Below are 13,021 nucleotides of genomic sequence, written 5' to 3' on the forward strand. Positions count from 1 at the left end.
TCTGATATGAGAATTGCTACTCCATCTTTCTTTTGATTTCCATTTGCATGGACTATCTTTTTCCATCCCCTCACTTTCAGTCTATATGTGTCCCTAGGCCTGAAGTGGGTGTCTTGTAGACAGCATATATAAGGGTCTTGTTTTTGTATCCATTCAGCCAGCCTATATCTTTTGGTTGGAGCATTTAATCCATTTACATTTAAGGTAATTATTGATATGTATGTTCCTATTACCATTTTCTTAACTGTTTTGGGTTTGTTATTGTAAGTCTTTTGCTTCTCTCGTGTTTTCTGCCTAGAGAAGTTCCTTTAGCATTTGCTGTAAAGCTAGCTTGGTGGTGCTGAATTCTCTTAGCTTTTGCTTATCTCTAAAGGTTTTAATTTCTCCATTGAATCTGAATGAGATCTTTACACGTAGAGTGATCTTGGTTGTAGCTTTCCCCCTTTCATCACTTTAAATATGTCCTGCCACTCCCTTCTGGCTTGCAGAGTTTCTGCTGAAAGATCTGCTGTTAACCTTATGGAGATTTATGCAGGCTGCCAGGTTGTAGTTCCCGTTGTTTTTGGTGTGTGCCCCCAGTGCCTAAGGTTGGTTCAGTGGGTTGTGGAGGCTTCCTGATGGGGGGGACTGGTACCTTTGTTCTGGGGGATGAGGCTGGATCTTGTCTTCCTGGTGGGGAGGACCACATCCGGTGGTGTGTTTTGGGGTGTCTGTGACCTTATTATGATTTTAGGCAGTCTCTCTTCTAATGGGTGGGATTGTGTTCCTGTCTTGCTAGTTGTTTGGCATAGGGTGTCCAGCACTGTAGCTTGCTGGTCGTTGAGTGGAGCTGGGTCTTAACGTTGAGATGGAGATCTCTGGGAGAGCTTTCGCCATTTCATATTATGTGGAGCTGGGAAGTCTCTGGTGGACCAATGTCCTGAACTCGGCTCTCCCACCCCAGAGGCACAGTCCTGACACCTGGCTGGAGCCCCAAGACCCTGTCAGCCACATGGCTCAGAAGAAAAGAGAGAAAATAAGAAAGCACAGGCCTGACACCTGGCTGGAGCCCCAAGACCCTGTCAGCCACATGGCTCAGAAGAAAAGAGAGAAAATAAGAAAGGAAGAGAGAAAAAATAATAAATAAATTAAAGTTACTAAAATAAAAAATAAAAGAATTATTAAAAATAAAACAATTAAAATATAATAAAAAGAAAGAAAGAAGAGAGCAGCCAAACCAAAAAACAAGTCCACCAATGATAACAAGCACTAAAAACTATACAAAAAACCAAAAACAAACAAAAAAAACAGACAGAACTCTAGGACAAATGGTAAAAGCAAAGCTCTACAGACAAAATCACACAAAGAAGCATACACATACACGCTCACAAAAAGAGAAAAAGCAAAAAATATATATATTTATAAAAAATAAAAGGAAGATAGCAACCAAATCAATCAACAAATCTACCAATGATAATAAACTCTAAATACTAAACTACAATAAACATAAAACCAGAAACAAATTAGATGCAGAAAGCAAAGTCCAAGTCTACAGTTGTTCCCGAAGTCCACCTCCTCAATTTGGGGTGATTTGTTGTCTATTCAGGTATTCCACAGATGCAGGTACATCAAGTTGATTGTGGAGATTTAATCCGCTGCTCCTGCTGCTGCTGGGGAAAAGTTCCCTTTCTCTTCTTTGTTCACACAGCTCCTGGGGTTCAGCTTTGGATTTGGCCCCGCCTCTGCATTTGGGTTGACTGAGGACATCTGTTCTTCCCTCAGACAGGACGGGGTTAAAATAGCAGCTGATTAGGGGGCTCTGGCTCACTCAGGGCGGGGCGAGGGAGGGGTACAGAATGTGGGGCGAGCCTGCGGTGGCAGAAGCCTGCATAACATTGCAGCAGCCTGAGACGCACTGTGTGTTCTCTTGGGGAAGTTGTCCCTGGATCATGGGACCCTGGCAGTGGCGGGCTGCACAGGTTCCTGGGAGGGGAGGAGTAGATAGTGACCTGTGCTCGCACACAGGCTTCTTGGTGGCAGCAGCAGCAGCCTTAGCATTTCATGCCCGTCTCTGGTGTCCTCACTGATATCCGGCTTGCACCCATCTCTAGAGCTTGTTTAGGCGGTGCTCTGAATCCCCTCTCCTCGCACACCCCAAAACAATGGTCTCTTGCCTCTTAGGCAGTTCCATACTTTTTCCCGGACTCCCTCCTGGCTAGCTGTGGCACACCAGCCCCCTTCAGTCTGTGTTCATGCAGCCAACCGCAGTCCTCTCCCTGGGATCTGACCTCTGAAGCCAGAGCCTCAGCTCCCAGCCCCCACCTGCCCCAGCGAGTGAGCAGACAAGCCTCTCAGGCTGGTGAGTACTGGTCAGCATGGATCCTCTGTGCGGGAATCTCTCCGCTTTGCCCTCCACACCCTGTTACTGCGCTCTCCTCCATGGCTCTGAAGCTTCCCCCACGCCACCCCCGTCTCCACTAGTGAAAGGTCTTCCTAGTCTCCACTAGTGAAAGGTCTTCGTAGTGTGTGGAAACTTTTCCTCCTTCACAGCTCCCTCCCAGAGGTAAAGGCTTATCAACTTGGTTTATCTACTCAAAGAACCTGCTTTTAGTTTTATTGATCTTTGCTACTGTTTTCTTTGTTTCTATTTCATTTATTTCTGCTTTCATCTTCATGATTTCTTTCCTTCTGCTAACTTTGGGTTTTGTTTGTTCTTTTTTCTCTAGTTCCTTTAGGTGTAAGGTTAGATTGTTTATTTGAGATTTTGCTTGTCTTGATGTAGGATTTATTGCTATAAACTTCCCTCTTAGAACTGCTTTTGCTGCATCGCATAGGTTTTGGATCATTGTGTTTTCATTGCCCTTTGTCTCTAGGTGTTTTTTTATTTCTTCAGTGATCTCTTGGCTATTTAGTAACGTATTGTTTAGCCTCCATGTGTTTGTGTTTTTTTACGTTTTTTTCCCTGTAATTGATTTCTAATCTCATAGCGTTGTGGTCGGAAAATAGTTTTAATGTGTTGTTAGGTTCTGTTTGCTAGTATTTTGTTGAGGATTTTTGCATCTATATTCTTCAATGACATTGGTCTGTAATTTTCTTTTTTTGTAGAATTGGTCTGTAATTTTCCTTTTTTCTTTTTTTTTGTAGTATCTTTGGTTTTGGTATCAGGGTGATGGTGACCTCGTAGAATGAGTTTGGGAGTGTTCCTTCCTCTGCAATTTTTTGGAAGAGTTTGAGAAGGATGGGTGTTTGCTCTTCTCTAAATGTTTGATAAAATTCACCTGTGAATTGTTATATCTTCTTCTTGGATTGATCCCTTGATCATTATGTAGTGTCCTTCCTTGTCTCTTGTAACATTCTTTATTTTAAAGTCTATTTCATCTGACATGAATATTGCTATTCCATCTTTCTTTTGATTTTCATTTGCATGGAAAATCTTTTTACATCCCCTCACTTTCAGTCTGTATGTGTCCCTAGGTTTGAAGTGAGCCTCTTGTAGACAGCCTATATATGGGTCTTGTTTTTGTATCCCTTCAGCAAGACTGTGTCTTTTGGTTGGAGCATTTAATCCATTCACATTTACAGTAATTATCGATATGTATGTTCCTATTACCATTGTCTTAATTGTTTTGGATTTGTTTTTGTAGGTCCTTTTCTTCTCTTGTGTTTACCACTTAGAGAAGTTCCTTTAGCATTTGTTGTAGAGCTGGTTTGGTGGTGCTGAATTCTCTTAGCTTTTGCTTCCCTGTAAAACTTTTGATTTCTCCATCAAGTCTGAATGAGATCCTTTCTGGGTAGAGGAATCTTGTTTGTAAGTTCTTCCCTTTCATCACTTTAAATATATCATGCCACTCCATTCTGGCCTGTAGAGTTTCTGCTGAGAAATCACCTGTTAACCTTTTGGGAGTTCCCTTTTATGTTATTTGTCATTTTTCCCTTGTTGCTTTTAATAATTTTTCTTTGTCTTTAATTTTTGTCACTTTGATTACTTTGTGTCTCAGCATGTTTCTCCTTGGGTTTATCCTGCCTGGGATTGTCTGCGCTTCCTGGACTTGGGTGACTATTTACTTTCTTATGTTAGGGAAGTTTTTGACTATAATCTCTTCAAATATTTTCTTGGGCCCTTTCTCTCTCTCTTCTCCTTCTGGGACCCCTATATAATGTGAATGTTGGTGCATTTACTGTTGTCCCAGAGGTCTCTTAGGCTGTCTTCATTTCTTTTCATTGTTTTTTCTTTATTCTGTTCCACGTCATTGAATTCCACCATTCTGTCTTCCAGGTCACTTATCCGTTCTTCTGCCTCAGTTATTAGGCTACTGATTGCTTCTAGTGTATTTTTCATTTCAGTTATTGTATTGTTCATCTCTGTAAACATTTCTTGCATCTTCTTGATCTTTGCCTCCATTCTTTTTCTGAGGACCTGGATCATCTTCACTATCATTATTCTGAATTCTTTTTCTGGAAGGTTGCCTATATCCACTTCATTTAATTGCTTTTCTGGGGTTTTATCTTGTTCCTTCATTTGGTACATAGCCTTCTTCCTTTTCATTTTGTCTGTCTTTCTGTGAATATGGTTTTTGTTCCACAGGCTGCAGGATTGTAGTTCCTCTTGCTTCTGCTGTCTGCCCTCTCTGTCTTAAGATATTTTCTAATTTCCTTTTTGGTTTCTTCTTTGACCCATTGGTTGTTGAAGAGTGTATTGCTTAATTTCCACATGCTTGTGAATTTTCAAGTTTTTTTCTGCTCTTGATTTCCAGTTTCATTCTATTGTGGTTGGAAAAGATACTTGATATGATTTCAGTCTTCTTAAATTTTTGAGACTTTTTTTGTAAACTAACATGTGATCTATCCTGAAGAATGTTATGCATGTGCTTGAGAAGAATGTATTCTGATGCTGTTGTGTGGAATATTTTGTATATGTCTGGTAGGTTCATTTGATCTATACTGTTGTTCAAGTCCTCTGTTTCCTTATTGATCTTCTATCTGGATGTCCTATCCATTATTGAAATTGGGGTGTTGAAATCTCCTACTAGTATTGTGTTGGTATCTTTTTCTCCCTTCGGTTTTTTAACGTTTGCTTCATATATTTGGGTGCTCTGATACTCGTAATTGTTAAATCTTCCTGATGAGTTGACCCTTTTTTCATTATATAATGCCCTTTTTTGTCTCTTGTGACAGTTTTTGACTTAAAGTCTATTTTGTCCTGTATTAGCATGGCTACCCCTCCTCTATTTTGATTTCTATTTGTATAGAATATCTTTTTCCATCTTTTCACTTTCAGACTATGTGTGTCCTTAAATCTAAAATGGGTCTCTTATAAACAGCGTACGGTTAGATCTTGTTTTTTTAATCCATTCAGCCATCAAAAGTGTTACAGTTTTTAAGCATTTCTTTCTTTTTTTTTTTTTTTTTTTGTGGTACACGGGCCTTGGCTCACGGGCCTAGCCGCTCCACGGCATGTGGGATCCTCCCAGGCCAGGGCACGAACCCGTGTTCCCTGCATCGGCAGGCGGACTCTCAACCACTGCGCCACCAGGGAAGCCCTTAAGCATTTCTTTAAACTCAATTAATTTATAAATCTGTATACTTTTAAATACAAGTGTTTCTCAGAACAATTGACCTCTAGTAACTTGAATTTTTCCCCCTCATTTTATATTCTTATTTTCTCTTTCTCCTTTAACAGAGACAACATATCTGATTCATTGGCAAGACCACAATCTGATCCCAAAGATGTGCTCCACAAATCCAGGCAATTGGGTCACATTTGATGATGACCCTGCTTTTCAGTCTTCTCAAAAGTCAAAGAATTTCCCTCTGGAGAATCAAGGCATTTGTAGGCCAAATGGACTTAAACTGAACCTTTCTGGTACTAAGGAATTTCCCAGTGGATATTCCTCCACCAGCAGTACCCCTCTCTCCTCTCCCATCATAGACTTTTATTTCAGTCCAGGACCTCCAAGTAACTCTCCTCTTTCTACACCTACCAAAGACTTCCCAGGTTTTCCTGGCATCCCCAAAGCAGGGACTCATGTGCTTTATCCTATTCCAGAATCATCTTCAAACAGTCCACTTATACCTGGAGCAGGTTCTTCCTTATTGCCTACTAAACCAACCTGTTTATCCCATGCTTCCTTACTCAGTGACCACTCATGTATACATCCAGCTCCCAAAGTGGGTCTTCCAGATGAAATGAGCCCTCACCAGGCTGAAAGCCTAGGGTTCCAAAGTGATACTCCCCAGTTTCAGTATTTTCAGGAGGATTGTGCCTTTTCAAGTCCATTTTGGAAAGATGAAAGCAGTGCTTCCCAGCTCACCTTTGACCCTCCAGGAAGCAGAAAGATGGTCCCATCAAGAGACAAAGAGATGCCTATTGATCAAAAAGGCTTAAATCAATGTTCACTCAACTACATCTGTGAGAAACTTGAACATCTCCAATCAGCTGAGAACCAAGACTCATTTGGAAATTTGTCTACGCAGTATCTGTATGCTGAAGATGCTGCCTCTTCCTTTGTCCCCCACATGCTCTTCAGGAGTCAGCCAAAAGCCGGATGGTCTTTCATGTTGAGAATTCCTGAGAAGAAGAACATGATGTCTTCCCGTCAGTGGGGGCCAATTTTTCTAAAAGTCTTACCTGGAGGAATTTTGCAAATGTATTATGAGAAGGGGTTAGAAAAACCATTTAGAGAGTTACAGCTCAATCCATACTGCAGGCTTTCTGAACCCAAAGTTGAGAACTTTAGTGTGACAGGAAAAATCCATACTGTGAAGATTGAACATGTGTCTTACACAGAAAAAAGGAAATACCATTCTAAGACAGAAGTAGTTCACGAACCAGACATAGAACAAATGCTGAAGTTGGGATCCACAGAGTACCATGACTTCCTTGACTTTCTGACCAGTGTGGAGGAGGAGCTGATGAAGCTGCCAGTTGTTTCAAAACCAAAGAAGAACTATGAGGAACAAGAAATTTTCCTTGAAATTGTGGACAACTTTTGGGGTAAAATCACTAAAGAAGAAGGAAAATTGTTTGAAAGTGCTGTGATAACTCAAATCTGTTGCCTCTGCTTTGTGAATGGGAACACAGAATGCTTTTTAACCTTGAATGACCTTGAGCTGCAGAAGCGAAATGAATGCTATTTTGAAAAAGACCCAGAAAAGAAGGGGATTGATATTCTTGACTATCATTTTCATAAGTGTGTGAAAGCACAAGAATTTGAGCAATCAAGAATCGTTAAGTTCGTACCTCTGGATGCCTGCCGGTTTGAGCTGATGCGTTTCAAGACTTTGTATAGCGGGGAAGATCTTCCCTTTTCCCTGAAGTCTGTAGTGGTTGTCCAGGGGGCGTATGTGGAGCTTCAGGCCTTTGTCAACATGGCCCCGTTGGTCCAGAGACCATCCTTGAGGTCCTGTGACAACATAATGATACACTTTCCTGTTCCATCGCAGTGGATCAAGGCCTTCTGGACCATGAACCTCCAGAGGCAGAAGTCCCTGAAAGCCAAAATGAACCGCCGGGCATGTCTGGGGAGTTTACATGAACCTGAATCTGAACCTGTCATACAGGTCACTGTGGGGTCAGCAAAATATGAGAGTGCCTACCGGGCCGTCGTATGGAAGATAGACCGGCTTCCTGATAAAAATTCAAGTAAACATTCAACACTCCAAGCTGATTTTCATGTGAAATCACTTAAATGTTTTCACCCTCCTTCTTGGGTTGAAACCAGGATGAGGCAGATGGGGTAACATCAGTCAGCTGAGGCCATGCTTACATCGCTGGGTGGGAGATGGAACATTTAGTCAAACAGCTGGTTTATTTTGTCCCCTTATGCCTATTTCTACCAGACAAGTTTAGCCTAAAATTTTTTTATCATAAGAAATACCATCCAAGGCTAGGATTTTATTATGGATGGTGGTACTGAGGGAAAATTTCTAGTTGGACCTCTTGACATCAGCCGTCAGCCTCAGATATTAAAATTATTGTTCATATAGCTTAGATTCCCTAACTGACCTTTTAAGATCTGTCATCCTTGAATATACCTGAACTTTTTTGTATTCTCAACCAGTACCACTTCCTCCTTAGGTTTTGTTCCCTGCTTCTTGAAATAAGACTACCTTTCATTTTTACCCAGGTTAATTTCTTTTGCTGAATTGACCAATTTGACCATTTTTTTTTTTTTTTTTTTTTTTTGCGGTACGCGGGCCTCTCACTGTTGTGGCCTCTCCCGTTGTGGAGCACAGGCTCCGGATGCGCAGGCTCAGCGGCCATGGCTCACGGGCCCAGCCGCTCCGCGGCATGTGGGATCTTCCCGGACCGGGGCATGAACCCGTGTCCCCTGCATCGGCAGGCGGACTCTCAACCACTGCGCCACCAGGGGAGCCCCAATTTGACCATCTTGACAAGTTGTTTTAATTTTAATTAAGCATTAAAATTCAGTTAATTTTTTTTTATTTTGTAAAGCAAACAATGGATCTAGAAGCTTAGAACTTTGAAGAGACAGCCCTAGCACTGCATTTATTTTAATGTAGTAAGTTAGTAGTGGGTGTAACATAATAGAGCAAAAAAGCAAAATTTGAAATTAGGGCTGCTGCCTGTTTTAGTTCAGTTATTTCTGGCAGAACACTGGGCTATGGAGCTAAGTTGGGGGCAGATTTGGGGCATCTGAGTTGATGCATTCATCATTTAGGCAAACCTTTATTGAGCACTTACTGTATTCCAAGTGCCACATCAGGTGCTGGGGCTAAAGAGAAGCAAGATTGATCCCTGTTTCCAAATAGCTCACAGCTGGTCTAATCCTTCAGGGGAATTTAATTACATCGTAGGGCCCTCCACACTGTGGACTGCAGAGGAAACATTTTTATTCAGGGTGGACCTACAGCAGTGTTTCTCAAAACTGGCCGTCAGAATAGCCTGAGAGCTTTTAAATAACCTTGATGTTTAAGCTCTACTCTATGCCAATTAAATCAGAATCTCTGGCGGAGAGCCCCAGGCACCCATATGTCTTGAGAGCTCCCCAGGTGAACCTAATGTATGACCCAGGTTGAAGGGAAACTGCTCTGCAGGTCTCGTGATGTTTTGGGGCAGGAAGGGCTAGCCCCAGACTACAGTGGACCTAAGGGGCAGCATGCCACCTTGTCTGTGCCCTGCAGTTTTCTGGCTTAACATCTGTCGACTGATTGTATCTTGAGCTACAGACAGGGCCCAGCAGGTGAGAGACACAGCTGGCAGCTGAGGAGCCCTAGGCCCCTGTGCTGAAGGGAAGCCCATTCAGTAGCCTTTCCTGACACTCCCTGCTTTTCTCCATTCATGCCAGATTCCCCTCCCCAGTGTTCTCCTGACTCACGGTAGTTGGTGGTTACCTTCTAGTTCCAAGGAGCAGCCAGGAGAGCCCAGGCCCAGGGCGGGAGGAGGCAGTGATAGGATAGTGTGGTCACAGGCGTGGCCTCTAACGGCACCTCTTGGTCAATTCCAGCATGATGGGAATATCTTCCAGGATATCATCCACAGCGGTAATTCTTCCTGCCTTCTTGATAACGTTGCTGGAGGAGCAAGTTCAAACCATTCTCAGATTATCTTCCCCCCCGGGAAAGATTTTGAGGTTCTGAGTGTGTGGTTCCAAGGGATCTGTTCTCAAAGTTATTTGTGCTACTTTTAGGTGAGAGACGTTATAAAAATCATAGTACCGTTGCCTTTTATTTTACTGAGCACAAAGGGAAAGGGGGAGGCAGGCTGGAACGTGAACTGTAACCTCCTTGGTCCACAGATGTCCTCTGAGGTCTGGGTGATAACCTGACTCCTGTTGTTCTCCTTTGGTCCTAGGGATGGTCACTGGGCCCAGAACAAAAGGTCAGGTGCACCTTTTGCATGGATTTGCAGCAATGCTTATGCCTCTGAGAGAGGAGCACAGAGGGCTCAGCCTGCTGGCTTGTCCAGCTGGGGTCAGAGGGCCAGGGGGACAGGTTCGCAATGAGCCCACTCCAGCTGCTGTACCTCGGAGCAGGCACTCCAGCTAGACCCTCCGGGGCACCCACGCATTTTTTGTTGTTTGTTTGTTTGTTTTTTTCAAACTGAGAACCCGTACCAATCATTCTTTTCTAATTTTGGAAGGAGAACAACATACAAAACTTCTTGTGAAAATGATCCTGTTCATAACAGTGCATTTTCTCAGAATTAATGGTAGAGTTAATTGATTCGGTCAACAAGAGTTTAGTAAGAGGGCTCACTCATTCACACGTCCATTCCACAGACACCCACTGAATTTCCTCTAGGTACAGTCTCCGTGCTGGGTGCTTGGGGGATACAGATGCAAACATGATCCCTGCTGTCTGGAAACATAAGTCTAGTAGGCGAGGCAGACGTGGAAGCAACTATCCAAATGAGCTGTGGAAATCTGCTCTCTTCTGTCCTGGAACATGTACAGACGTTATCTGATAGGGATCCCAGAGAAAGGAGTCATCAACTGCAGGGGGCAGGAGGGAAGGCTCTGCTGGAGAGACGATGCTTCAGCTTGGCCTGTGGGAATCAGTGGGACTCCATCAAGGATAGAAACAGCAGAAACACAGGCGTGTCAGTGGGGGGTCTTGCCTGAGTTATGGGACCGAGGGGATAGTCGGAGAAGAAACCAGCCTGCCAAGAGGGTCGTGAGCCATGCTGTGGGGTGTGGAGTTTGTCAGCAGGGCCTCTGGAATGTTTTCAGGCATGACTGTGGCAGAATCCTACCTTGTTTTAGAAAGTCAGGCGTACGTTGCAGAGGAAAGATTCAGGAGTAGATGCCAGTACAGGGAGGCTGGTAGGAGGGGAGAGAGGCTGAGCAAGGTGGAGGGCAGTGGGGACACTGAGACAGGTGAGCGGTGGGTGGGCGAGTTCAGAAGTGACCCCGAGACAGTGACAGATGGTCTGTGGGCCTGGGGGAAGGGAGGGGTGGAGGGGAGGTCCGGGTGGGCGATGGTGCCATTAGCTGAGATAGCCTCTCCACACTCCTTTTAAAATCTGTTTCCCAGCCCTGGCTGCATGTTAGAGTCCTTCAAATCATTAGAACTTTAATATTTAAAATACCCGTATTTAGGCCTCATCCCTACCAATCCGACTCCCGGGGTGAGGCCCAGCTATTGGTGCTTGTAAGAGGCTCTTTCCCATGCAGCTGGTGGCCTCGTACCTCTCCTGGGAGACCTGTCATGGCCTCCTAGGCATCACTCCTCCCTGCTCTTTGTATCCCTGTGTCTTCTAGAGCCCTGTTATTGCCCTCCCATCCATATTTACCAGCAGTTGAGCTCACTGAGAACAATTCGAAGAGTGTGCATTCCCAGAGAGGCTGGCTGGACTTGGTCTTGGCCTCTGGGAATTCTTGTGGGAGACTGTCACAGCGCCAGGCTCACACAGAATGACATTTTACAAGCATTCCAGACAATTACATGGTGAGAATTCACTGACCAAATTCTTTGGGATCAAAGCTGCTTTGTTCAAATCAGGTCTGTGCACCAAGAGGAGGCCCGGGAAAAGGCAGTGAGGCTGTGTCTGGTGGAGTCTGGTTGGGGGGTGGGTGGCAGGGGGCAGCTCTGAGCCAGGCTGGGGCCCAGACACTTCTGGGATCACGTGGCCCTGTCGCCGAGGCTTCTCCACGATAGGGGTGGGGGGAGGATAATGCAAAGAGTAAGAGGCTGCCTGGCATTTTGCTTCTTGAGAAGAAGCATAGAAAGAGTAAGGTTGGGGCAGAGGAAATCTTTATCCTAAGGCAGTGCTTCTCAAACTTTTGTGTGCATATGAATCACCTTGTTAAAATGTGGACTCTGTATCAGCAGGTGGGGCTCCCCCATACTGTGTCACCCACACGTGCTCCGGTGATGCCAGTGCGGCTGGTCACGGACCTCATGTAGGGGGGCAAGGACTTAGAGTATCTCAATGTTTCTATATGATTTTAAAATCACTTGGGTATTTAGAGAACAGAGGATTTTAAAAGAGGGTCTTTAAAATGTTACCCTTTCAAGCTAGTTTCTGAAAAACCTGTTAGAAAAAAAATTTTTTTTAAGGAAACTAAAAAAATATATGAAGTATAGGTACTAATTAAAAAAAAATTTTATGCCCCTTTGCTGGGGATTTGTGAGATCGGAATTGAATTTTCCTATTGGTGAAATAACTTATATGTGATTTCAGGGGAGGTGGGAAGGGATGCTGGCTCCTTAAATATCTCTCCTACCAGCACGTCAATGCTTAATATTCCTTTAACAGTGGGTGAGCCTTTCGTTTTACAACAAAGGTTGGCCCCAGATAGTTCACTCAGGCTAAGGTGTGAATGGCAACAGAGGACCGTTTCTTGTGCACAGATTTTGCTGGGGGTGGGAAAGAGGAGGAGGAGGGGAGGGAGGAGGAGGAAGAGAAGGTGGTGGAAAAGGAGGGGGAGGGCGAGAGAGGAAAAGGGAGGAAGGAGAGGGAGAAGAGAATGAGGACATTTGAAAACACCGATTAGTCACAGAGGGTACATATGGTAGCGTAGAATTAGAGAAGTGAGCATGGTGGAGGGTCAATTAACAAATGTATCTGTCTCCACTTTCCCAATTTTTTTTTTTTGAAGTAGAAAAGAATAGCTTTTTTGCTTTGCCAGGCAAAGGGGGACACAGTGGGCTCGTGCCTCTCAAAACTGTGTGTCCCAACCCAAGGGGGATTTGATGAAGGGTTTTTTTTTTTTTGCCAAAACAAACAGCATCATTTAATCAGATTGATTCAAGAATCCTGCTCCATATTTCTCTATTTGAGCTCCATTTTTTGAATATATATCCTGCTTTCCCCATTACTTTTCTTTTTTCCAGAGCCATGCCCATTTTTCTATCATCAGCAGGTTTTTTTTTTAACATCTTTATTGAAGTATAATTGCTTTACAGTGGTGTGTTAGTTTCTGCTGTATAACAAAGTGAATCAGCTATACATATACATATATCCCCATATCTCCTCCCTCTTGGGTCTCCCTCCCACCCTCCCTATCCCACCCCTCTAGGTGGTCACAAACCACCGAGCTGATCTCCCTGTGCCATGCGGCTGCTTCCCACTAGCTAT

At 43.8% G+C, this 13,021-nt stretch overlaps 1 protein-coding gene across 2 annotated transcripts in view; it reads left to right on the forward strand.

Moving 5' to 3' along the window:
- The window catches only part of STON1 (stonin 1), a 64,178-nt gene that overhangs the window by 45,025 nt on the left and 6,132 nt on the right, over positions 1 to 13,021 (forward strand). The window contains exons 2-3 of one of the 2 annotated variants that reach the window (XM_055089173.1): positions 2,161 to 2,338; positions 5,660 to 7,621. In XM_055089173.1, coding sequence (XP_054945148.1) covers positions 2,161 to 2,338; positions 5,660 to 7,621 — 2,140 coding nt within the window. The remainder of the gene's footprint in view (positions 1 to 2,160; positions 2,339 to 5,659; positions 7,622 to 13,021) is intronic. The other variant, XM_024118813.2, reaches the window with a different exon arrangement.

Source organism: Physeter macrocephalus, chromosome 12 (assembly GCF_002837175.3).
Source record: "Physeter macrocephalus isolate SW-GA chromosome 12, ASM283717v5, whole genome shotgun sequence".
NCBI lineage: Eukaryota > Metazoa > Chordata > Mammalia > Artiodactyla > Physeteridae > Physeter > Physeter macrocephalus.